The following is a 24,890-nucleotide window of genomic DNA, read 5'->3' on the forward strand; positions in this document are numbered from 1 at the left end:
TAATATAATGCTTGTTATATTTTGTTTTAAAAATACATTTATGTTTGTGTTGAACTGGCAGCTTTAAAAAAAGGATTAGACTTTAATATAAAGACCATACAGTTGTGTTCCTCTGCAAATGAAAACATTCTCTTTTCTACTCATAGCTCAATGAAAATTTTCACATTCTATCCCTTTGCTGTGATGCCTTGATGATGTAACATTATCTCATGCCAAAAGAGGTACAACAGAAATACTCTAGACAATTTACTGGAATTTCATTTCACAGTTACTGAGGTAGGAGTTGGCCGTGTGTTTTTCCATTAAAAGATAAAAAAAATTCATCTAAGTTTATTGATTCAAAAACATATATTTTTCGCATCAGCAGTTTTATAGTAATTTCTAAACCAAATACTGCATGGAAAGTTGCTCCTTGATGTGTTTTTTATTTACAAAGACTTACCTCAACTAGGAATGTTACAATGTAACATGATAAAGCACATTGAGAAAACACATTGAGAAATCTGTGTCACAAAGTTAATACAGTATCCAATATTAAGTTTTCTGGTTTCTAAAGAAAAGGTACATTAGAGTTCAGTGTGAGTCTCAGAAATAATTCTGACCATTAAGTAAACATCAAAATTTTAATAAATAACATACATGAAAAAACAAACATTAAAAAATTATCTTATACCTAACAAAATAATTACTAATATTTGATGAAGATTTTGGCTGGATTTATCTTGGCAGTGTTTATTTATATAAAATTTCTGTCCTGCATTTACTCCATCCTGATGAAATTCCACCCATTTGGAATCACAGAAGGGATAAAACCAACATCACTACAATATTGTGCCTTCCTGAAATGCTTCTATCCACCTATTAGTAAGAGAAATTTGTTAGATTTGTAAAATGCAATCATCCAATAGATGTTAAAACAATACAAATCATAGTTATGCCTGTGGATTCAATCATCCTAGCAGTATATTTAAGATGTTTCCTACACCAAATTAGAATTCTGCATATATGGAATTGTCCTTTATTTGGTAATATGGTGCAAAATTTGGCCCCAAAAGTACATCTTGTATGTCCATGAGGCGTGAAGAAGGGGCCATTTCATGTAAAAGCTCTATGAAATCCTGATGATCCCATAAAATTGGTTTGGGAAATGAATACATTTGCAAAGACTTTTATTTCCACCTCCTTTCTGCTTTTAGGAACACCACCTTTTGTCTGTTTCCTCCTCTCTTAACTCCCTGGGCATCCGTAGTCCAGAACTGTTCTAACATTCTCAATGAAAGAGAATCTACATCTGATCTACCTCAGTTGATCAAAATTTTGCATATAATATAAAGTATCTAAAAAAAAAAAAAAGTGTTTCAGAGTTTCGTAGAAGTCTTTCCAAAATTCATTAGTCTCAAAGTTTTATCTGACAATACCCACAGCTGCAATTATTCAGAAGACACTTGGAGGTAGTCTTTTTGTACCTACCTAGTACTGTAATGGCTTCTGAACTTATTATGAATATTTGAAATCACTCAGTTAGTAAAAGTAGCCTGTAACAGGATTAGCTCAAGTTTCAAAGACAGAATTTTCAAAAATTTAAATGCAAATGGCACAAGGTATAATAAAATCTTTTAAAAAGCTAAAAATTTTCCATTAAAATTAAGACATCTTAATATTCTATAATGTGCAAAAATACTTCCATGATATTAGTGACTCCAAAGAGAAACTTAGAATTTAGCCTGTATTAATTTTAAATTGTAGGTAAGCAGATTCCCTTCACTCAACTACATTCAATTGTCTTGAAGGTTTTTCTACCTTGTCAACTTAATGATATAAACAAAAGATGTATATTCAAAAGAAATTTTATCAGTTTGATGATGAATATTGGATAAAAATCACAAGAAATGTAGTTCCTAACAGAATATTAGAACGATTAGTCTTTTATCCAAGTAGTTTTTTGCAGAAAGAATAGTTAAGTAACATAATTTTAAATATTCTTCAGTTCAGTTGAAAAAGAATTATTTGGAGTAACAGATATACCCTAGATGTCCTAACATAGACTGAAAAAAAAAAAAAGTCTTACAGAGTATCTGTCACATTGTACCTGATTAATATTCAATACATATATAATTCTCGAACATTAGTTCTAATTGCCTTAAGAAAAGACAAGCCTTGTTTACTTAAGGCGTTCTGCATGCATGTTTTAAGCCTATTGAGAAAACATGAGCACTAAGCTCTTAGCGGAAACAAAACCGTATAACTTGTGAGGCCAAAAAAAAAAAAAAAAAAATCAAATGAAAGATCTGGTGAAAGGTAACTACACTGTGTTGTTTACAAAGAACCTGGATTTCACAGAGATATGCTTCTCTATGTTAAACAACCTAATGACATCAAAATAAATATTCTTGTTGGAATTCTGAAGAGACTGTTTAGAAGTCTTTACCATCTAAAATGATACCCATTTCCTTCTACTCAGTTATTGGGAACAGCATGGGAGCCTCTTAATGTGTTTGACCCTTTTCCCAAAGAAGTAAGTTAGCAAGCAGCTGTTTAAACTCCCGCTGTTCCATGGCACAATTGAATCACTGGATTGCCAAAGTCCTGGAATGTTTTAAGAGATGATCCTTACCCTTACTGAAGGAGAGGTCAAATGCCTCAGCTTCCTTTCCTTTCAGCAGAGCAGCTTCATGCTGCTTCCTCAGAGGTCATGTATAGACAAAATATTTTGGACAGAACTACCTATTTTCTTTTCCCCTCTACCTCCTGAAAATATTCCAGATCTCTTGCCTGCCCTTAAAACAATTCTAAAGACTTTGAAAAATATGTTAAATCTAACTAATTTGGATCTCTGATTTAAATTCTTCGTTGTCCCCATGCATGAAAGTAGGTTATTTTAAAATCAATCATGTAACAACTTGAAACTCATGTATAAAAGAAAAATGTCTATATTACTTACTTCTGAGCTGAGTGAGCATCATCTGCTTTGAACACATAAAATAACATGTTTTTGTGTAGTAACTGAAACACTCTAGACTCTGAATTCTCGTCTTTGACTTGAGTGACAGTGAATCCTAGTAAAGGCTGACTCTCCAAAGCTGCCACGTCCTAATTTAAAGACACAAAAGGAAGATGAGACTTTAAATTGATACAAAATTCTGATTTGCAAACTCTTGAACTATATAGCTATAATTGAATTTCATATACACACACATATATAAAACAATGATAATTCTAGCAACTTACTTACTTTTCATTTATTCAACAATATTAAGCTGTCCCCTCCCCACCTACCTCATGAGCCAAACATGGTGCTAGTTTTCAATGTGTTCATATGCAATGAATTTCACATATTTCCCTACAACTATGTGAGGTAGGTAATTCTATTACTTTCATTTTATGGATGCAGAAAACAAGCTCAGGAAGGTAGGTGATTGGGCAGCCCAGGTGGCTCAGTGGTTTAGCGCCGCCTTTGGCCCAGGGCGTGATCGAGTCCCGGGATCGAGTCCCACGTCGGGCTCCCTGCATGGAGCCTGCTTCTCCCTCTGCCTGTGTCTCTGCCTCTCTCTTTCTCTGTGTCTCTCATGAATAAATAAAATATTAAAAAAAAGAAAAAGAAAAAGAAAGGTAGGTGATTTACCCTATCCCACTAAGGAAAAGCTTGGATGCTAGGGCATTGGTTTTTATAGGATGTTGTTGGAACACAGGATGATCAGATAGTAGAAAAGGGCAATATTAGAGCAAATAGCCAGGAATTGTTTATAAACCAAAGTCTATCTTATCTAAGCTGAAGCCTGATCAGTACAATCCCGGGATAGTCAAGGGAGTGTCAACCAAGAGAGCTTGGCAGAGGGGATTAGAACCTTTGCCTTTAGTGAGGGTGTCAGTAGTCACAAGACAGCAAAAAAAGTTACATTTTAATACTATGGAAAATTCCTAACATTTTTGAATAAGAGCATGAGGACATTGTTGACGGTAAAAAAAAAATCACAGCAACATCTCCCCCTCCAAAAGCAAAGCAAAACAAAAAATATGCACAAAACAAATAGATTAAACAGATACTGTAATAATTTCCAATTGGCATTATAAAACCAGACCCCACAATTATTCATCTTTAGATTTCAGATCTTACCTCACTTGCAGCATATGTATATAGCACTTTATTTTTTATGACAAACCACAAGTGTTTCCAAGGTTTTTTATTGCCTTTTGATCTGTACAAGTAGCCACTCATGGAAGAATCTTCTGTGTTTGCTGATACCTACATAAGCAAACCCCATATATAGTTTAATGGTTTTTAGACAAACAAAAAGTTAAACAAAATTGCTTTTGATCATTGGTACTGAAAGCAATTACCATAATAATATAATGTGTCAGAAAGAAGCTGTTTATTATTTTCAAAGTCGGCTACGATACAAATATACCACCATTACTAGAGGCATGAAACACCCTTCTGTTTAAATGCAATTCCAGCACTGGGACACCTGGGTGGCTCAGTCCCTTAAGCATCCAACTCTTGATTTTGGCTCAGCTCATGACCTCAGGGTTGTGAGATCAAGCCGCATGTTGGGCTCTGCACTGGGCATGGAGCCTGCTTAAGATTCTCTTCCTTCCCCACCGCTTCGCTTAAAAAAAAAAAAAAAAAAAGCAATTCCAGCATTCTGCCTGGTTTCATTGTGCTTGCATGTATTTCTTTGTGGCATCACCTGTGTTTTCTGGGTTGCCAGAAGAAAAATAATTCTAAAGATCAGAAATGTTTTTTGAAAGTTGCATTTTTGGGACCATATATGCTGTTTATTGTTCTTTGTATTTTGCAATGTTAGGGAAAATTAGTCAAACCTTTAACTCTGTTCAATAATTTTTTAGACTTATAAAAACTATTAACAGAGAGGTAAATGGAAAATTATATTATTCATGGTGATTTAAAGGATTAGTTTCTGATCCCCAAATTTTGGTCTGAGAGAAGCTTATTTTTGCTTCATAAAAAAGGATGAAAATGTTTTATTCTCTAGGCCAAAAGACAGTAAGCTCTCAATAATTATAATCTGGTAGTTGAAACTTTTCTCTTTTTTTCAGAATAACAGAAATAAAAAGCCAAGTTTAGGAATTGTGTTATTAGTAGAATGGTGAACAGACTTTTTAGAAAGATTTATTTTAGAGATAGAGTGTGCAAGTGATTGAATACACTTGGTGGGGGTATGAGGGGAGAGGCAGAGGGAGAGAGAGAATCCTCAAGCAGACTCTCAGCTGAGCAGGAAGGCCCATGCAGGGCTTGATCCCAGGACCCTGAGATCATGACCTGAGCCAAAACCAGAGTCAGCCACTCAACGAAATGAGCCAACCAGGCTCCCCTAGAATCGTGAACAGACTTTTAGGATGGTTCCACATGATCCTTGCCTCTGATAATCACACTACAGTACAGTCTCCTCCCCCTTGAGTGTGAGGAGGACCTGTGACTTGCTCCTAACCAACAGAATATCGGGAAGATGATGGCATGTCACTCCCATGATTATGTTATATTCTATAAAACTCCATATTGCTAGTAGATGGGCTCTAGAGACTCTCCCATGCTGGCTTTGAAGAAGTAAGTAGTTGTCTTGGGAAGCTTATGTGGCATGGAAATTAATTCTGCCAACAACCTGAGTGAGCTTGGAAGTAGACCCTTCCTAGCCTTGCAATGAGAACTCAGCGTTGGCCAACACCTTGATTCTGGCCCTGCAGAGATCCCAGCTAAGGTATGCCTAGACTCCTGAGATAATAAATGTATGTTATTTTAAGCTACTACTTTTGTGGTAATTTGTTATGCAGCAACAGAAAACATACAGGTGGATTCCATGAATTTTAAAGGTCTACATTTAATTATGTATTGTATTAATTTCTTATAAATTTTATGAGAAGGAGGATATTGTCTAGTGGAAAATTTAAATCTAATGTTAAGTTAGAAATATCTGTTGAGTGCAAATAAATTTGTACAAAGAAGTAATACCCTTGTAGAATACAACCGAATAGTCTTTTTTTTTTCCGAATAGTCTTTTTTAAAGTAGTGTTGATATTCAAATGAGATTATGCTTAAAATGTAGTTACATTGGGATACTACTATGTACTTATGTTAGGTGTTACTATAATTGATCAAAACATTTTGTATGCCCCTCTTTTGGAATATTCTTAAATTAGTTTATTAACTATAAAAGAATATCAGTCACAATACTGAATAGTCATGCATAGTCCTCTATTATCTTTTTTTTTTTTTTTAAAGATTTTGCTCACTTATTTATAGAGAGTGTGAGCAGGGGGAGGACCACAGAGAGAGGGAAAGAGAATCTTAGCGTGGAGCCCAACGTGGGGCTTGATCCCACCACCCTGAGATCATGACCTGGGCTGAAATCAAGAGTTGGATGTTTAACCAATTGAACCACCCTGGTGCCCCTTATCCTCTATATTCTTTTTTACAAATAAAATTGTTCTTAACCAGCTTAATCACATGAATCACAAAACTTTCCTCTGAATGATTTGGTTATTTAAAATACAAATCAAATCTAACTCAAGTGACATAGCCTGCCATTACTGAGGGTACTGTGGCTCTGAATGTCATTCTACAAATAAGGAGTTTCTAAAAATGCATTGAACATTACTGGAATAAAAATAAAAATTCCCAATTCCTCAAAAAGTTCAACATAAACTGCCATATTATTAAGACAAATGATAACATATATCCACATGGCAATATGTCCACACAATGTTTATAGCACCATTATTCATAATAACTCAAAGGTAGAAACAACTCAGATGTCCATCAACAGATGAATGGATAAACTGTGGTATATACATATGATGGAGTATTATTCAGATATAAAAAGAAACAAAGTACTGATATATGCTATAACTTAGGTAAACCTCTAATATATTATGCTAAGTGAAAACAGCCAGACACAATAGGTCATGTAGTATATTATTCCCTTTATACAAGATATCCAGAATAGTTATATACATCAAGGTAGAAAGCAGATTAGGGGTTACCAGAGAGGATGGAGGGCAAGGACAAGGGGGGACTGATTATTTAATGGGTACAGGGTGTTTTTATGGGGTAATAAAAAAGTTTTAAAACTAGAGCAATGTGGCATTTGCAGAGTGTGGTGATTACACTAAATATCAATGAATTGTATATATTTTTTTAAAGAAAACTCTACACCCAATGCAGGGCTTGAACTTAGGACCCTGAGATCATGAGTCGTATGCTCCACTCACTGAGCTGGCCAGGCAACCCTGAATTGTATACTTTAAATGGCTAATTTAAAGTTATGTGAATTTCACCATAGTTACAAATAAAGATAAAAAACATAGGTTCCCATGTAGGAAACTTTCATAGCACCTAACTGGATAAATTAATTTTCCTTGTCTGATTGCAAAGGTGCAAAGTGGTGGTTCTCAAAATTTAGTATACAGATCTGAATCACAGAGAATGCCTGTTAAAGTTTCTGATTCTGCAGACCTTGGGTGGGGCCTAAGAATTTCCGTTTCTAGTAAGTTCCCAGGTGCTGCTGTTGTGCTGCTCTGGAGGATTCTGAGAACCAGTAGAGAAAAGAAATAGCTACAGTCAGGAAGTAGAGTTTTGACAGGGAAGGCCTGTTTATGTGATTGAGTGGAAAGATACAAAATGCGATTGGAGTTAGGCTGAGTCTAGTCTAGATTAGAAACAGTTTTGTAACCGGCACTGTGGAGTCTAGACTAACAAGAAGAGCAAATGTAAGAATTATATTTATAAACTGTGATATTAGAATGGAGAGGCAAAAAATTATAGAAAACTGAAAACTATTTCAGTTGGTTAAGAACCTTAAGTTCTGAAAGTCAATTTAGAGTCAGGAACTGAGTGATGGAAGATACAGTTCAGAGTATTACACTGGCTTAACCAGTTTAAGAAACTTGGCAATTAGAACTCTAAGTCTTCTTCTCACTATCTCATGAGACTGGCTATGAATCATTTCCTAGTGTTTTAATTGCCATGATGGAATACACTGAATTTTACATAAAGAACACAATCTTGGGGCAGCCCCAGTGGCTCAGCAGTTTAGTGCCGCCTTCGGCCCAGGGCATGATCCTGGAAACCCAGGATCAAGTTCCACATCGGGCTCCCTGCATGGAGCCTGCTTTTCCCTCTGCCTGTGTCTCTGCCTCTCTTTGTCTCTCATGAATAAATAAAATCTTAAAAAAAAAAAAAAAAAAACACGATCTTGGTCAAATTTTTAGAGTTGTTTGCTTCCATTTTCCATGGTAGAACACCTCCAGAGAAAAAAATTTAAAACTCTCCTCTGCTGGCCAGAAAACTGGTCACGGAGGAAACAATTAATAAACTAATAAAAAATGGAGGTGGTTAGACAAGCAGTGCTGACATTAGCTGACTGAACACTTGAGTTCGAGAAGATGGGATAGGATACTGGTGATGCCTGTGGATTATACCACTGACAGGTCCAACTCTGCAGCCTATCCTAACCTTTAAAATTTTTCTTTTAAGTTGAAAGAATTTATTATCAGTGCAGCTGTATATAGCCAATGCTTACAATGCTTACAAATAACAAACTGCGCAGATCAGTAGATGCTAATAAAGTGCCCAAAATATTCTGTAGACTTCTCTCTGGCATGAGGTCTCCTCAAGGTAATATTAAAAATTCACATGTGTCTAAATTATCTTTACTCGTTATCATTGCTATAAAATCTCAAACCTTTCAACTGCAATTTTCTGAATGACTCAGATCATATGGTGGACCAAGCAAGAGAGTGAGGCATCAACCACATCCATCACCAGTATTAAAATGCTTGTCTTAATAGTAGTGGGAAATGACATCTTCCTTTATGGAAGAAAAACAGTATATTATATGCATATGAATAATTCAGCCTATATCAGGTTGCAAGTTTAATGGAAACACTTACTTCTTTGAGAGCAGCTGGGATTTTTTTCTGTTTCCTCCCTGATGGAATACTGTGTAAAACTGATGACAAAGTACTTGAAGGAGATTTGTGATTTCCAGGAGATCCAATCTTAGGTGAATGCTGGTGATCTAAAACAAATCAGGTGCATTTATGTACCCAGTGGTAAGCATTTTGTAATTCAATTTAATTCAGATCAATAAATACTGTTACATAAGGCATCTATGGAAGGATACTTAAGAAACTGATGATCCTGAGACCCCCGGGGAAAAAAGATAGATGGCCAGAAGTTGAGAGGGAGGAAGATTTTCCACGGTCTCTGATTTTATGCTCTTTCAGTTGTAAACTACGAGAAAGGATTACCCTCTTGTGCCTTCAGAATAATGATACATGTTACTGTACTACCAACTTTAAATAAATTATATAAACTTCCCTCCTGATTTAAAAAAAGAAAACAGAATCACTTAGTACTTAGATATACGACCAAATAAGAATATTATAATGAATGAAGTGCTAGAAAAGGGGCTATAAGACAAGATAAGGAAGCCATTAATTTTGAGGCAGAGGTTCAGGGAAAGGTGGGGAGGGAGTAAGATATTTGAGTTGGCCATTAAGGTATAATAGGAGTTTGGCAAGCTAAAAGGAGTACGAAGAAGACTCCATGAAGAGAGGTCAGAATAAGCAAAAGCAGAGAGGTATGAAATTAGATCATCTATTTGGAGAATAATAAGGCTGAGGGGGAAAAAAGGCTAGTTCTAAGGAATGTGGACTGTTGTTAAAACCGTGGGAAATCAAAGGTCTTTTAGGCTGGGAAGTGACATGAACAGATTGAATTTAGAAAAAAAAAAATCTGGCAGTAGGAAGGAGGAAGGATGTGCAGCAGAAAACCTATTGGGAAACTATTACAGTAGTCCAGATGAAAGAAAGGGCTGAGATGAAGAAATCAAGAGAAAGACAGGTCTTCAAAGATAAATTAATCAAGATTTACTGACTAAAATGTGTGTGGGTGATTAGGGAAGAAGATTTTAAAAACTGAATGTTGAATGTTTGCAGCCTATATTATACACCCAGAGAACAAAGGAAGGAACAAAAAGGCCAGTGAAGGATTAGATAAATGTGTCTTTTTGGAAAATGTAAACACATGGTTACTAACTATTATGCTGTAAATATGGATTCTGAAGTGGCATGCCATCTAGCTTTATTCATTGAGACATTCTCATTTGCTGATGGAAAGCTATCCTTCATGGAAATGAATGACAACTTTTTTGAAATTTAGATCCTATAGGTTTTAGGAATTTAACTAAAATTCTCTTTCTAAAATACAGACCCAAGCAATCCTGCTAGCTGCATTCATCTTAACTGTGGGGATGCATATCTGCAATAATGAGTAGGAAGATATGATTTATCATTTTTGTATTTAGTGAAAAGCTCAACATTTATATATACCATAAAATCTCACCAAATCAGTCCAAGTGATTAGAAATAGGCTAACAAAGGTCCACCCAGTATATTTCCACAGAGAATTACTTTACAGATAGGTAAAAATGAGTCGTTAAGAGCATGCAGTTATGAAACTGGAAATTTCAAAATTAGTTGAAAGCTAAAGTTCCCCTGTAACTGTTTTAAAAGCATTTCATCCTGTAATTACATTTCTACAATTGGTACTCTAGGAGTTAAGAAAACAACTAAATTATGAAAGCAAAATTCTGAATATTTTGAGATGAGCATCACCAATCATATTGCTAATATACCTAAGATGATTCTTTCAGAAGGTTGTTTGAAAGCACCTGGAAATAAAGGAATTTGTTAAACTTTACTTATGTATTACCTAGTTTCTGCAGTTCTTGGAAACAATGTTCACATACTCTTGCTGGTTGATTTTTCAGGTAATCTAAACCATACTTATTTGATGAACAAGCTTGGCATACAATCTGAAAACACAATGGAATTATTTCATTTAGAATAACCTCAGTATCAAACCATCTAATATGCTACAATAGATAATGCTGTCTACCTAGAGTGCTTTTAAAACCTTTTCTTAGTCAGTGACTTGAAATAACACCTCTGTGGAGTTCAGGCCTGCAGTGAATTCACACACAACACCACACTGCAAGATAAAGAGGCCACAAACTATGACTGAGTGAGTGCTAACTCCATAAAATAAAATGCTAATAGCATTAACATGTGGGAAATGTTTAGAACCATGTGTGGTGTGCATAAAGTCCTCTGTTAGCTGTATTTATCATCATCATCTTTACTGTAACCATGTCTGGTGAGCTTCTACCAATTGTCTGGCCCTCTACTAAATGCTCTTTAAACAGACTCCGTTTAATCTTTGTGGTAACTCTCATTGTTACTCTACTCCTTTGACTAACGAGGTCATGAAGGCTTAGATACGTCACTGGTGATAACTTTAACACTGAAAATTCCTCTGTAAAATACTTAGTATCTAGATAAATGTAGTTTCAATAATTAACAGTAAATGTGGGAGTCTAGTTAATTTTGAACTTTTTGTTTTTTTTTTAATTTATTTATGATAGGCACACAGTGAGAGAGAGGCAGAGACACAGGCAGAGGGAGAAGCAGGCTCCATGCACCGGGAGCCCAACGTGAGATTTGATCCCAGGTCTCCAGGATCGCGCCCTGGGCCAAAGGCAGGCGCTAAACCGCTGCGCCACCCAGGGATCCCTGAACTTTTTTTTTTTTTAATGAAAATTCTCTATTATTGACATTCTATAATAACTTTGGTAGGTGAGGGTGAGTTCCCTAATAAGATTACCCTCTGCCTAAATATTTAGAGAAAATACCATCCATGATTCAGTATCTTTTTCTCCCCTGCCATGGTTTACAGGAGGAAATATGCTTCCTCACTATGTACAGCTTGGAGCTATTAAAAACCATAATGGAGATGGAGGTCAACATCTCCAACCTTCCCGCAGGCCCGGCAGTGGTGTCGTCTCCACGTCAGAGTGAATTCACTGGTGCAGATCATACACATTGTGGCTCGGGTATCAGGGATCCAGATGGGAGCCTTTGATCCAAGAGGACTAACTTCCTCTTTATTTTCTGAGTCAGCCTGTGGAAGAACGAGTTTTCATTACCTCCACGCACATAGAATGCTACAGAACTGAGCCCCCCCTTTTTTGGGGGGGCAATGGCGGCCCACAATGCTGATGGTGTCATTAAAGATGTGGAATGGATGGGCTACTGTAGTTGTCATTTTCTCAGGATATTAAGATTAGCTGTATCCTAATAATCCTTTGTTGCAAAATTAACTTAAAAAAATGCCTGCGGTAGTACCATGATGGCTGGTTAGTTTCTTCCTTATATTGTATTTCCCCAATTTTTTACAATGAAGTTTTACGACCAGAAAAAATATGAATGTGCTATATGTTATCACAGACTTGCAATTAGACATTTATAGGATATTTAGCTCTGAAATTATACCCACACGTGTATCTTTCTGTGAAACACATGTTGCTTTTCTAAACCTCTGGGAAAAGTTTCTTTAGCGTAAAAACTGATTGAAACGAACTGAAAAAGAATAAGAAGGAAAAGACAATACCTCATCAAGACTCCTACTAGGACAGAATGTGATTCTTTTTTTGGCATACTCTTCTATTGACCTGGAAATCGCTTCTAGCCATTCATCCCTTTCAGTGGCAGAACTGTTGGGGGCAAAAGAAGGTTCCATCAACCAGATGTCAGCTTTTATTCTTTGCCTTTTTCCTACTTCTTTTCTTCCTGCCATGGCAACAGATTCCACCACCCTCCCCAACAATGCTAGTCCCAGGCAGCAGGTCTGAGGTTTGTGCGCACAAATAATCAGAGTGGGCATTAAAGAACACATGGCATTTTAGCAAATACAATGCTTTTTTTCTTCCCCAAAGTACTGCTTTATACTATTGAAGTCTCTTAAATTTGGAGTTTTTTTGCTTGGCTTAAGAGCTAGTCATATAATTAATGATTATGGCTATTTACATAAACAAGGAGTTTCCTGAGACATAATCCTAGAATTTAAAAATATTCCAAGGAATCAAGTTTGTTTGTTTGTTTTTTAAAGATTTTATTTATTTATTCATGAGAGACAGAGAGAGAGGCAGAGACATAGGCAGAGGGAGAAGCAGGCTCCTCACAGGGAGCCCAACGTGGGACTCGATCCTGGAGCCCTGGGATCACACCCTGAGCCAAAGACAGATGCTCAACCACTGAGCCACCCAGGCATCCCAAATCTTGGTAAATTTTGAGTCTGGGTGACTGAATATGCAGCTTCATTGTATTATTCACTCTAATTTTAAGAATATTTGAACTTTAAATAATGTTTTTATAATTAAAAAACCACTTGCCTTCCCCACAAAAATTATAGTAGAAATGTACCTTCCTACTGAATGGCTTTAAGTGCCATTTAGAATATGCACTCATATGGATATTAAAAAGTTGAAATCCACTTTACCAATAAAAATTTTAAAACTAGTATATTCCTCAAATTTTCATTATATACCAAGAATAAAATAAAATAGAATAGGGCAGCCCGGGTGGCGCAGCGGTTTAGCACCGCCTGTAGCCCAGGGCGTGATCCTGGAGACCCTGGATGGAGTCCCATATCAGGCTCTCTGTATGGTGCCTGCTCCTCCCTCTGCCTGTGTCTCTGCCTCTCTCTCTCTCTGTCTCTATGAATAAATAAAATCTTTAAAAAAAATAAAATAGAATAGCTCTTATTTCTCTAAGCCAAACAAAACCTGCCTCAATTACCTCTATTACTCTACCATTTCTGTCCCAACTAGCTGCCATTTATTTAACAGTTACTACATGTCAGCCAACTGTGCTAAATGCTTTGCAAATGTCATCACATCTCATCCCTCAGAGCTACCTCATGGAATATATATTGGATCTTACACCTCCTTTCCCCAATACTATCATTATCACCAACCAGCACCATTTACAGATAAGCAATCTGAGGATTTGAAATGTTAGACAGTTTGCTTCAGACAACAGGCTACATGACTTGACTTGGCATTAGACCCACGTGTAGCTATAGACTGAACCCTTCACCACCGTGTCATTCATCTCTGTTCTCTGAACTATGCTATGAGAACATATGCTCAAGCTTCCAAGTAAACATTCATAAAATAATACTGTCCCTCTCTCTCACTCTCTCCCCTTCCTCTACTTTTTCAGTAGAAGAAGTAAAAGAAAGCAGAGAGGCAGATGGTTAATTTGAGAACTGCCGTCTGATTTTTCTGGAGCCCTGGGAGCATGTGGAATGTGATTTGACTGTGCAAATCATGTCACATATGCTGTTCTTTCATTTAATCATTCCTGGCTCTCTTGTGTGGGGATCTGCCAAAACAATGTTTACCAGCTCTTGATAACACATTTCTCACAGACCACACACATTTGCCTGCAGTTTCGAGTGGAGACATTCTAGGTTGTCTTTTGTAACATGGTTAGCAGAAGACTCAGCACCTTCCTCAGTTAAAATGCAGTTAAACCAAGTATTTTTTTCTTTATGGAATGTGCACATTACCCACAAAGCAAAATTTGTATTAAGTAAGCACCATTCTCCCATTGATTGGGATGAATTTCCAAAGGGAAAAACCTACCAAAAACCTACCAAGGGGTTTTTGGTATGTTATATCTTACCACACTATTTTCTCCTTGACTAACTGTGGAATGCTATTCTAAGGTCTAACGGCCATATCACTGCATTTCATTTTTTTTTAAAGACTTTATTTATTTATTCATAGAGACACACAGAGAGAGAGAGAGAGAGGCAGAGACACAAGCAGAGGGAGAAGCAGGCTCCATGCAGGGAGCCCGACATGGGACTCGATCCCGGGTCTCTAGGATCACACCCCAGGCTGCAGGCGGCACTAAACCGCTGTGCCACAGGGGCTGCCCTCACTTCATTTCAATTCATCGCCAGCAGAAGCCTACCGAGGGCCATGGTACTAAGCCATGAACTGCGCATACAAAACACATGACTTTGTAAAGGCTCACATCTAATGAGGTGAGACACAAAAACAAGTAATTACTGTATGATATAATAAAGATATTAGACCAGGAACAAAGAAGCAGTAAATTACCTTATTTAGGTAGTGGGGAAAGCTCAGCAAAGGTGAGGACTAGTGTCTCTATACACCTACATTTGGCCTCCTAGCTTTGGTTATCTTCTCTAAGCTGATGACTCTCAAATATATGCCAAGTCTGGGCTCCCTTCTGACCCCTCAGTCCTAATAGGCACTGCCTCACTGATGGCCGTTTCTGTTTTTGTTTTTAAGTAGGCTTCACGCACAGTGTGGAGCCCAGTGGGGCTTGCAACTCACAAGCCTGAGATCAAGACCTGAGCTAAAATCAAGAGCTGGAAGCTCAACCAACTGAGCCCTCCAGGTACCCTGATGACTCCATGACTGATAGGCATGTCATATTCAATATGCATATCTGAAACTAAGTTCCTGATTCTTCTCCCAAAGCTGTTTCTCCCCCAGTGTTCCCTATCCCAGGGATAGTAATGGCATTACTACCTGGCACAGTGTACAAGCCCGAAACTAGCTCTTCTCCCCCTCTGTCTCTCAACCCCATGTCCAATTAATCACCTCCTTTACTTCCCCTTCTACACCACTTTCTACTTAGCAGCCAACTTTTTCAATATCTTATTAATTAATTAATTAATTAATTAATTTAAGAGAGAGGGAAAGGGAGAGAGAGAGCACGCATGAGTGGAGAGAGGGAGAAGCAGACTCCCCACTGAGCAGGGAGCCCAGTGAAGAGCTTGATCCCAGGACCCTGAAATCATCTCTTGAGCCAAAAAGGCAGAGAGTTAGCCAACTGAGCCACCCAGGCACCCCAGCAACCAACTTTTAAAAAGGTCAATATGATCACATTCCCTTGTGCAAACCTTTCAGTGGTTTCCTATGGATTTTTGGCTCAAGACCCAAATCCACAAGTTCTGCACCCTGTCCCTCCAGGCTTGAGAAGGGTCACTCCCCTTCTCATTATCTGTTCATGCCATTCTGGTCTTTCAGTTCTTTGAATCCACAATGCCCTTTCCACCTCAGGGCCTTCGTATACATTATTCCTAATGATCAGCAGCCTCTTCCTTTCCTTCTTGCCTTGCTATCCAACTCCTATTTATCCTTCATAACTCAACTGACACAGCAGGTCTTTCGGGAAGCTATCCCTGACTGCCCTTTCTCCACCAAAGTTAGTTCAAGGTTCCTTGTTTTGCACCTGGTAGTTTTCCTTAATCACAATAATTGATTTTGTTGACATTTTGCTAAGCATTGTCTTCCCTAATAGACTGAAAGGTCAGAGAAGGAAGGGTCCTTTTAATTCTCCACTGTCTCATGATGCCTGGCCCAAGGTAGAGAATCCATATTACTTACTGACCAAAGGAACCAATTCCAGGCAGCTGCCTGTGCAAAAGGCAGGAGGATGTGAGGTAGGCTGGCACGCATGGAGAGTATGCAGATCCATGCTGGTGAAACATGCAATGTTGTTTAGAACATGGTGGGGGCAGGGAGAATGGAGAGAAATCAGGCTGGTGAGGTCCATAGGAACCAGATCACAGGAGGCCTTCTCATCTCCTTCCTACATGTTATACTGTACCCACTCACTGCGGCTGGGTGGGGGGCTCAGAAAAAGAGCATGGTATAATGGCGGCATTCAGTATGTGTCTACTCCCATCTTCCCAGGCCACCTTAATCCTCCCTTTGAAATTTGCTTTCCCTTTATCAAGAACTTTCCAGTTATAGCTTTTCCTGCATAACCCACATTTAATCCATCAATAATCCTATTAACTCTACCTGGTTCTGATCATTTCTTACCATTCTAGTTCAAAAGTGCATCATCTAGCTCCTACCTGGACTTCCAATTTCTACTCTAGTCTCTAGATGGTCTATCATCTATAAAAAAAGCCAGTGTCCTCATTTAAAAATATACATTATACCACACAAATTCTTAGGCTTATTAAGACCATCAGAGGGTTTCCCATCACACTTAAAATTCCAGTAACCTTACTAAGGTCTAAGAGGCCTATATGGACATCCACATATTTACCTGAATGGCAACCAAAGAAGGATTTATCATCATTTCCTGAATTGTTTTAAAAGATTTTATTTATTTGAGGTAGAGAGCACAACCAAGGGGGTGGGAGGCAGAGGGAGAGGAAGAAGCAGAATCTCCACTGAACAGAGGGAACCAGACTAATATGGGGCTCGATCCCAGGACCCTGGGATCATGACCTGAGTCACAGGCAGATGCTTAACTGACTGATTCACCCAGGCGCCCCTGAATTACTTAATTTTTAATAAAATGGAATTTTGTTTTTGCCAAAGCATATTTTTAGTTAGGATATTTACGTGCAACTGAAAACTTGACTTTACTGTAGGTACTTTCTGGATATTTGAAAATCACTTTCTTGATTTTGAGAACCATCCTTAAGTATTTGTCAGGAGCCTGCTGCATAAAGGCTTGATGTTCCTTGCACTTTTATTCAAATTAAAAAAAAAAAGTCTCAGTTCCAGGTAATCAAGAGTTTACCATCTTTCTCCAAATATTAACCTGTAGGATGTATCAGGTACCTCCCAGGAACTGCTTGCTTTGGCTGGAGGTTGGGAAACATTTGACAAACCTTGAACAAACCCTATTTGTCTTCTCTTATCCCGAAATCTGGTGTCAGGCAGCAGTGGCCATTCCATTTCAGAAAAGTGACAATGACCCAAGGGGCTGCTCTTGTTCCCATTATGGGAAGTCAGACTGAGTCCTTGGTTTGAGTCCTTGACATCCATGGACATAGACACTATTATAATGGTTGAAAGCATGACTTCCAGTGCCAGATACACCAGGTTAAAATTTCAGCTCCACTGCTTACTAGTTGTATAATCTTATAGTGTTACGAATCTGCATTTTTCTTATCTGGAAGGTCAAAACAACACCTACTCTACTAGTTATTGTGGAAATTAAAAGAGAAAATAAATGACAAGTTCAACATCGTGCACGATGCCAGGTAAAACATGGCTCCAGTTAGGACACTAGCTGCTAGTGAGAATTCTAGTAGATTTTACTGGTATAGACATAGCTGGAAGCAGGCTGCCTGGGTTCAAATCCTGGCCCTGATTCTTATAGCTGGGTGGCTTTTTTAACCAAAAAATGGGTATAAAATTAGTAACTTACAAGGTGCTTGTGAAGATTTAATGAAGGAAAATACAGAAAGTGCTTAGGAAGAGTGCCTGGCACAAAGTAAATGCTACGTTAAGTGTTTGCAACTATTTTTATTAGAGGTTAGGTCTGAGAGCTGGCCAGACTTGCTATCCAGATCCAGCAGTGGAACATGCTATGGCTGTTGGTGTCTCTATCTACACCAGCCAAATCCTGCCAAACATCCCCTTCTGCCACGTGGCCAGTAACTCAGTAATGTACACGGATGAGACATACAGCTTCTGGTTTCCTTGGTACTTGATCTAAGTAATGGTAATATATTTTGGTTTACATAAGTCACTGCAGGTTCCACTTTGAGGCAATGTGGTATCATAAATAACAACAGATTGAGAAGTAAAAAAAATCTCTATTTGTATCCTGATTTTGCCAGCTATGTATCATTAAGAGAGCAATTCACTTTTTCTCTTAGTCTTCCTCATTTCTAATGAGATGACATCTACTTCGTAGATTTGTTATGACCTCTCCAGGTTATGCAAGTTTCCTAGTGAATTATAAAGTACTAGGTGTCTTAAGAACATTAGTTGCCATTGTAAAAGGTTTGAAGAATTCACACAGACACACACACACACACACAAAGATGAGCAAGGCACTTTTCAGCATCATTATTCTTTTCACAGGAACATTTTTATCTTCGTGCTTCAAACACATTACTGAATCAGCAATCAGACATTTTACTTACAAACCAAGAGTAAACTGCATGGTTTTAAGACCGAAAAGGAAAAAAAATGTAAGTCCAGTAAATCTAAATGTAAAAAATGCTGTAATACTGGTAAATGTTCACATATTTTTAAATTTTACCTGGCTGAGAGGATAAAGGAACGTTCTACACTTTCAATCTTTAGTTCATTCTGATATGCTTCTTGGGTAGGTTTTCTGACCTTAAAGAAAGCAAAACAATTTGAGCAAATTCATCCTATTGCAAATCTCATCTAAACCTGCCCAATACCCTAACTGCTATCATCCACCAACCCTCACATTCACCTTTATCTACCACGACTCTCCCTCATTGACTCTGTGTGCCAGAGTTAAATACCTACATACACATAGGCTCAACTTTCCCACTACTACTTTGCTCACACTACTGCCTCTACCTGGAATGCCTCCCCCACCTATCAGCATGGCCAAATGGTGACCTATTCTTTAAGGCTTGTGGCTTTTTCTCCAAAGACTTCCTCGCTTCTCCCAGTTTCCTAGCTGCTACCAATTTCTCCACCAGATCCCACTGAAAGCTGCATGTTATTTTCTGAACTCCCCAAAACCTTTCCTTTTTTAAAAAAAGATTTTATTTATTTATTTGAGGGGGAGGGGCAGAGAGAGACAGGGAGAGAGAATCTCAAGCAGATTTTGCACTGAGTGCAGAGCCCAACATGGGGTTTGATCTCACAACCCTGATATTGTGACTTGAGTCCAAGCCAAGAGTTGGACACTTAACTGACTAAGCCACCCAGGTGCCCCAGAACTCCCCCCGAATTTAATTGTACCTTTACAGTTTGAATTGTACCTTCAGTGATATCTACTACTGTCTATCTACTGGTATTTATGTGTAGTGTACTATCTTCCCAACCAGTTAATAAGCTCCTGGGGAGGTGGGGTCTTGGGGGACAGTCAAAAAACAATCATAATTCAATTCATCTTGTATTTTTCACCAAATCTACTGCCATGTTTTGTTTATAGTTCTCAATAAATACCTCATGAATAAATGAATGTATGAGAGAGCAAATGACTAGTGAATGAATAAATGAACACATAAACAGTAACACAAGGAGAGAGGAAAGTCAAGGATATAAGAAAGATGATTATCTTAGGGCTTCTTTAAATTTATTTGAGTTAAGAAATATCTTCTAACAGATGTACAGACCTTCATTCCAGCCAATGAGAGCATGTTGTTCAGTTTATACATCCCGGACTGCACCGGTGTTGTATACAACAGGGCATCGTTAAACTGAAAGTAGAAATATTTCATAGGATAAACTAAAGCAACAAATATCAATCTACAAATATCAACCAACAACTATCAACCTACATTGATAAGACATTGAAATAGAGGATAAATGCTACTTTTTCATTAAAAGTTCTCTGAACAAAAACACTTTTGTCCACTTATATAAACTATGACCATCCAGAGTGCCTTATTAGAATTACTTTAAAAAGGCAATTTCTAGAAAATGTGCTTTCTTTCCAAGTTCTGTAATAGATATGTTTTCTGAATTCTAAATCCCACTGAAGCATTATAACCTGACTAAATAATTGATTGAATCATTTTTTCTAAGTCAGAAATGACATAAACTGAATTCAAAAAGGAAATAATTTTCTGGTGATGCATCATAAAAGACTTTGCTTCCTATAACTGAAATGCAAGTAACCAAGTCAGCCAGTCAAAGATCCCACTAAAACTCTCTGAATGTGTTAAGCTTATCTGTCAATATACAAATGTCTCCATCCATTAGGCAATTATCCCCTCCTCCGGCTCATAAGAAACACACATGGCCACTTACCAGGAAAAACACTCGGGGCTGCATGACTTTCCGTGACAGCTTCATCAGAGTTCCTTCTTTAAGAAAAACCTGATTCATCCAAACAAATGCCCATTTAGTCCCACCATAACACGACTATAATATGCATATAATTTGTTTTTCAGCTTTCTTTCCCCAGAATTTTTTTGGAGACGGGGCTGGGTGGACATAATTTCCATGTGACTTTTTAGTCATGGTTTCTTTTTAAACCCTTTAAGGAGTTGGACAAGCCAGCAGAGTTTCATAAATCCAGTATTGGTCCCAGGGGTACTATGTGGTCTGAAATGTAATTGACTGAGCATGTACTTAATCATGGGGCATAGCCAACATCCTGAGAATTACATTTTGTAATTTTCCTGAATTCATTCTCTAGGCCACTTTTGTGCTCTATGAAGAGCATCAAAATACCAATTTTTTCCCTCTCCTCATCATCCCCTCTTACTTTAAAGATTTTAAATGAAATTCTCCTTAAAGCTGTGTGAGGTCAGTTAGTATTACACAATAAAATGATTCTATTTAATCAGATACTCTGTGGGGTCCCCTGCCATTCTCCTAATTGAATTGGACTTCTTGTCACAGTGACTTAAATCACGAATGTTTTGAGTGGATAGAATGAACTGAGTTGATCCAGATTGAGTCGGTGAAGAGTAAAAACAACAAATAACTTGTTAAAAAAAAAAAAAAAAAAAAAAAAAAAAAAAAAAAAAAAAAACCAAATAACTTGTTTTCAGAACTGAAATGCAAAATAGCTATAAAAGTTGTCTAAATGCATTGTACTAAATTTGCCAAAGGCAGCCTAAAACACTTACCCGTCCAGGCTGCACTATTTCATGGTGTCCATTTAAGCTGTACTGAATCTGCATAAGCTTCTGAAAGTTGTCCTACAGAAAGAGAATATATAGCATATGAAGGCCTAGGCCCCCAGGTTCAAAAGTATGCCAGCCACTGAAATCGAGATACTTACTCCTTGCTTCATAGTGTCATTGGCATGGTTGGCTACCTCTATAACGACAGCAAGGGCATCTAAAATGTGCAGGAACAGAAAGGACATCAGTTATTCCAGTGAACTGCAACATTAAACAATTCCTGATGGCAAGATGGCAAATTTGTAGCAGCAACCTCTGGAGGGGCCCAAAGTTAACTGAGGTAGAAATATGGATGATGAGGTCTGATGGGGGCAACAGCAAGGAAAAACAGTACTTATGTAAAAAAATGAGCCCAAGAAAGACTCTAAAGAAGACATTATAGGTAATAGGTATCAACAGTATGAGTGTTAGGGTTGCTTTGTGCTGAGCTTTGATTATACTGAAGTTTACAAGGACAAGGAGAGGATTTCACCTGGAAGTTAAGAACCATTCCACTATGAACTGCTTTGAGAGAGAAGTACCCTAGGATAGGAAACCAGAACTATGAGAAGTGGCAATCTAGAGGGTCAGGACTCAGCTGCCTCTTGTTAGTCTGATCCCAAGAGGGAGGAAGTGCCACACAGAAGCAAACTAGGCCTTAGAAAATGACATGCATTACTTTGTGAGCTGAGTAATTTAGCTTCGTTTCTGTTTATTCTTTTTATTAACCCCTTGCCTTTAGCAAAGTGTTTCTGAATCCTCCAGTCTTATCATCTTGACTTCATAATTAGATACAAAGGGAAAAGTCTGTACTTTTTCTCCTTTTGTGTTCTTAAGATAGTAATGCTTCTCTAGAGACATGGGTAAAGACAATTTTTGGTTGTCGAAATGACAGGGAAGGTTCACTGGCCTTTAGTGGGTAGGAACCAGGAATGCTAAACATCATTGCAATTGCAATGAATTAGAAGTTCATACAAAGAAGGTTATCCTCTAGGACAGCAGCATTCCCATTGAGAAAAAATAATACAGTGTTAGAGGGAAGTATATCCCCTGAGGCTGGTGTGGCAGTGGCAGTAATCAGCAAGGAAAGGACTATTAAAAAAAAAAAAAATCAATTTCTGGAAAGAGGTTGAGGTTTGTTTTTTTTTGTTTTGTTTTGTTGTTATTGTTGTTTTTTTTGATCTACATACTATAACCCACCAAGAGTTAGTTTCCCTTTCTGATATTAACCTGAGAGGTTTCTACATTCTTTAAACATGTATTATTATCAGCATTATCAAGGAAAAGCTACAGTACTTCCTTATAAATACTCCATGCATGGATCAGAATGTACTGCACCTGACACTTGGCACACCAGATATTCAAAAGATGATCCTGGACACATTCCCTTCTTTCTGGCCCATGTGAATTCCCAGTGGGTGGAGAGAAAAGCTTTAGGATTTAATGAATGAATGGATAAAATGATAAAGCTCCTGTTATTTGGTGACCAGGTCTCCACACTACCTTCTTCCATCCATCCTGCAATTCTACTTTCCCCATGTCATCCCCCTAAGGATCCCTGGCGACTTTGTTCTTCTCTGGCGACTTTGTTCTTCTCACTCTTCTGCCTAACTTCTAGAGGTGTGTTTGTCTCATTTTCTCCCCTCCCTGGGCACTCTTGTCTACAACTGCTGACCATTTTACTGCCACACTTCTGGCCATACAGTACACTTCATTGTTCACCACTTATTCAAACCTATCTCTTTGCTGAAGTGTATAATTTCCTTTAAACAAGCTCCTTCATCTCTGGTCCTTTTTTTGTTATATCTGTAAAATGGGGCTAATAACTCACTTTCCTTAAAGGCAGAAACTCTGGGATAGATGCTGTCTTGAGGCCCTATTCACTAAGATCTGGCTAAAATGAAGCAGACACTGATCTGGAATGCCCACTCTTCATCTTGTCCACCCTTCATTTCGCATTTCCGGTCCCACTTCTTTCTAAGCAAAGCCCTGCCTCTTCAATCTTCACACTACCCCCCCTTCAAAATGATTCTGCACTGCTCAGTGCATCTTGACTTTAAAGCTATGTGTTTTGTTCTTTATCTGATGGGTATTACAACTAGATTACATGTTCACCTAAGAAGCACACTACATCTTCTACTCTAAACTCTGCCTTTAAAAAAAAAAAAAAAACACCTTTATTCTATTTAAGATTGTATTTATTTATTTGATAGTGCAAGTACACACACACACACACACACACACACACACACGGGGGAGGTGCAGGGGCAGAGGGTGAGGGAGAAACTCCAGCAGACTCCCTGCTGAATGGGGAGCCCCATGCTCCATCTCATGACCCATATATCATGACCTGAGCCAAAATCAAGAGTTGGAGCCTCAATCGACTAAGCCACCCAAGCACTCTAAAAAAAGCACTTTTAAAAGCAAAACACTCTTCAGGTGCTTTTATAGAGTGCCTGGGTGGCTCAGTTGGTTAAGCTTCTAACTCTTGGTTGTCTTAGGTCATGATCCTGGGGTCGTGGGATCAAGCCCTGAGTTGGGCTCCACGCTCAGCATAGAGTCTGCTTGACCCTCTCCCTCTGATCCTCCCCCCACTCTATGCTCTCTCTCTCTAAAACAATAATAATAATAATAATAATGATTTTAAAAACATGAAACACTTGTAAATAGATGTTACAGAAGTAGAAGTAACATGATTTAGAGATTGAATAAGAATCTCTACAAAATGAGTTACAAACCTGTTTAGTTTGTACTCTAAAAGTGTAAAGGATGTGCAAGAATTGTGATGAAAACTCACGAAATTAATGAGGTGGACATGTACTTCAGATTGGAGCCAGGGATATACCTATAGCATTTGAAAGAAGTGTTTTGGGGATAAATAGAAACACTACTATTCTGAAGAGAATTAATCCCTGTGTGTATATGTGTGTGAGAGTGAGAAAGACAGACACACACAGTGGATTAACCTGTGAATATCAATGAGTCCCTTGCATTGTAATGGAAGTTTTCCTTTAAGTGCTACCAGGAGTGAGGGTTAAAAGGATAATAAAGCAACTGTCTAGCATCAAAGAGTCCCAGAATATGCTATTTTAGACTGTATCCCTGATCTATATAGTTCGATCACTTCATGGACTCATGATTTTAAAGCTGGAAATGATCGTGCAGATCAACTGCTTCAATCCCTGCTTTTCAAAGCAACAGACATCTAGAGAAGGTGAATTTACCACTGGCACAGAGTGACTGAGCATAGAAGGAACCTTCCTCACACCAGATAATGCTGGGTCCCGTGACCGGCTACAACATAAGAACTTCTGCAACATATATAATACCATAAAAATTATTTACCTTGAGTGTCTCTGTAATCTCCAGAGTCCTCTAGAAGATTTTTCAAGTAATCTAGAAAAGGAAA

The 24,890-nt window shown here is 38.0% G+C and overlaps 1 protein-coding gene across 2 annotated transcripts in view; it reads right to left on the bottom strand.

Moving 5' to 3' along the window:
- Nucleotides 1-314: 314 nt before the first annotated feature.
- FGD6 (FYVE, RhoGEF and PH domain containing 6) overlaps nt 315-24,890 on the bottom strand; it is a 107,470-nt gene continuing 82,894 nt past the window's right edge. For both annotated transcript variants that reach the window (XM_072773123.1, XM_072773122.1), the window contains exons 9-21: nt 24,827-24,877; nt 21,601-21,659; nt 21,446-21,517; nt 20,619-20,687; nt 19,982-20,065; nt 18,922-19,001; nt 12,470-12,572; nt 11,834-11,980; nt 10,733-10,835; nt 8,908-9,035; nt 4,115-4,243; nt 2,942-3,090; nt 315-858 (exon numbers count right to left, since the gene is read on the bottom strand). In XM_072773123.1, coding sequence (XP_072629224.1) covers nt 822-858; nt 2,942-3,090; nt 4,115-4,243; nt 8,908-9,035; nt 10,733-10,835; nt 11,834-11,980; nt 12,470-12,572; nt 18,922-19,001; nt 19,982-20,065; nt 20,619-20,687; nt 21,446-21,517; nt 21,601-21,659; nt 24,827-24,877 — 1,211 coding nt within the window. In that variant the 3' untranslated portion in view covers nt 315-821. The remainder of the gene's footprint in view (nt 859-2,941; nt 3,091-4,114; nt 4,244-8,907; nt 9,036-10,732; nt 10,836-11,833; nt 11,981-12,469; nt 12,573-18,921; nt 19,002-19,981; nt 20,066-20,618; nt 20,688-21,445; nt 21,518-21,600; nt 21,660-24,826; nt 24,878-24,890) is intronic.

This window comes from Canis lupus, chromosome 13, assembly GCF_048164855.1.
Source record: "Canis lupus baileyi chromosome 13, mCanLup2.hap1, whole genome shotgun sequence".
Taxonomy (NCBI): Eukaryota; Metazoa; Chordata; class Mammalia; order Carnivora; family Canidae; genus Canis; species Canis lupus.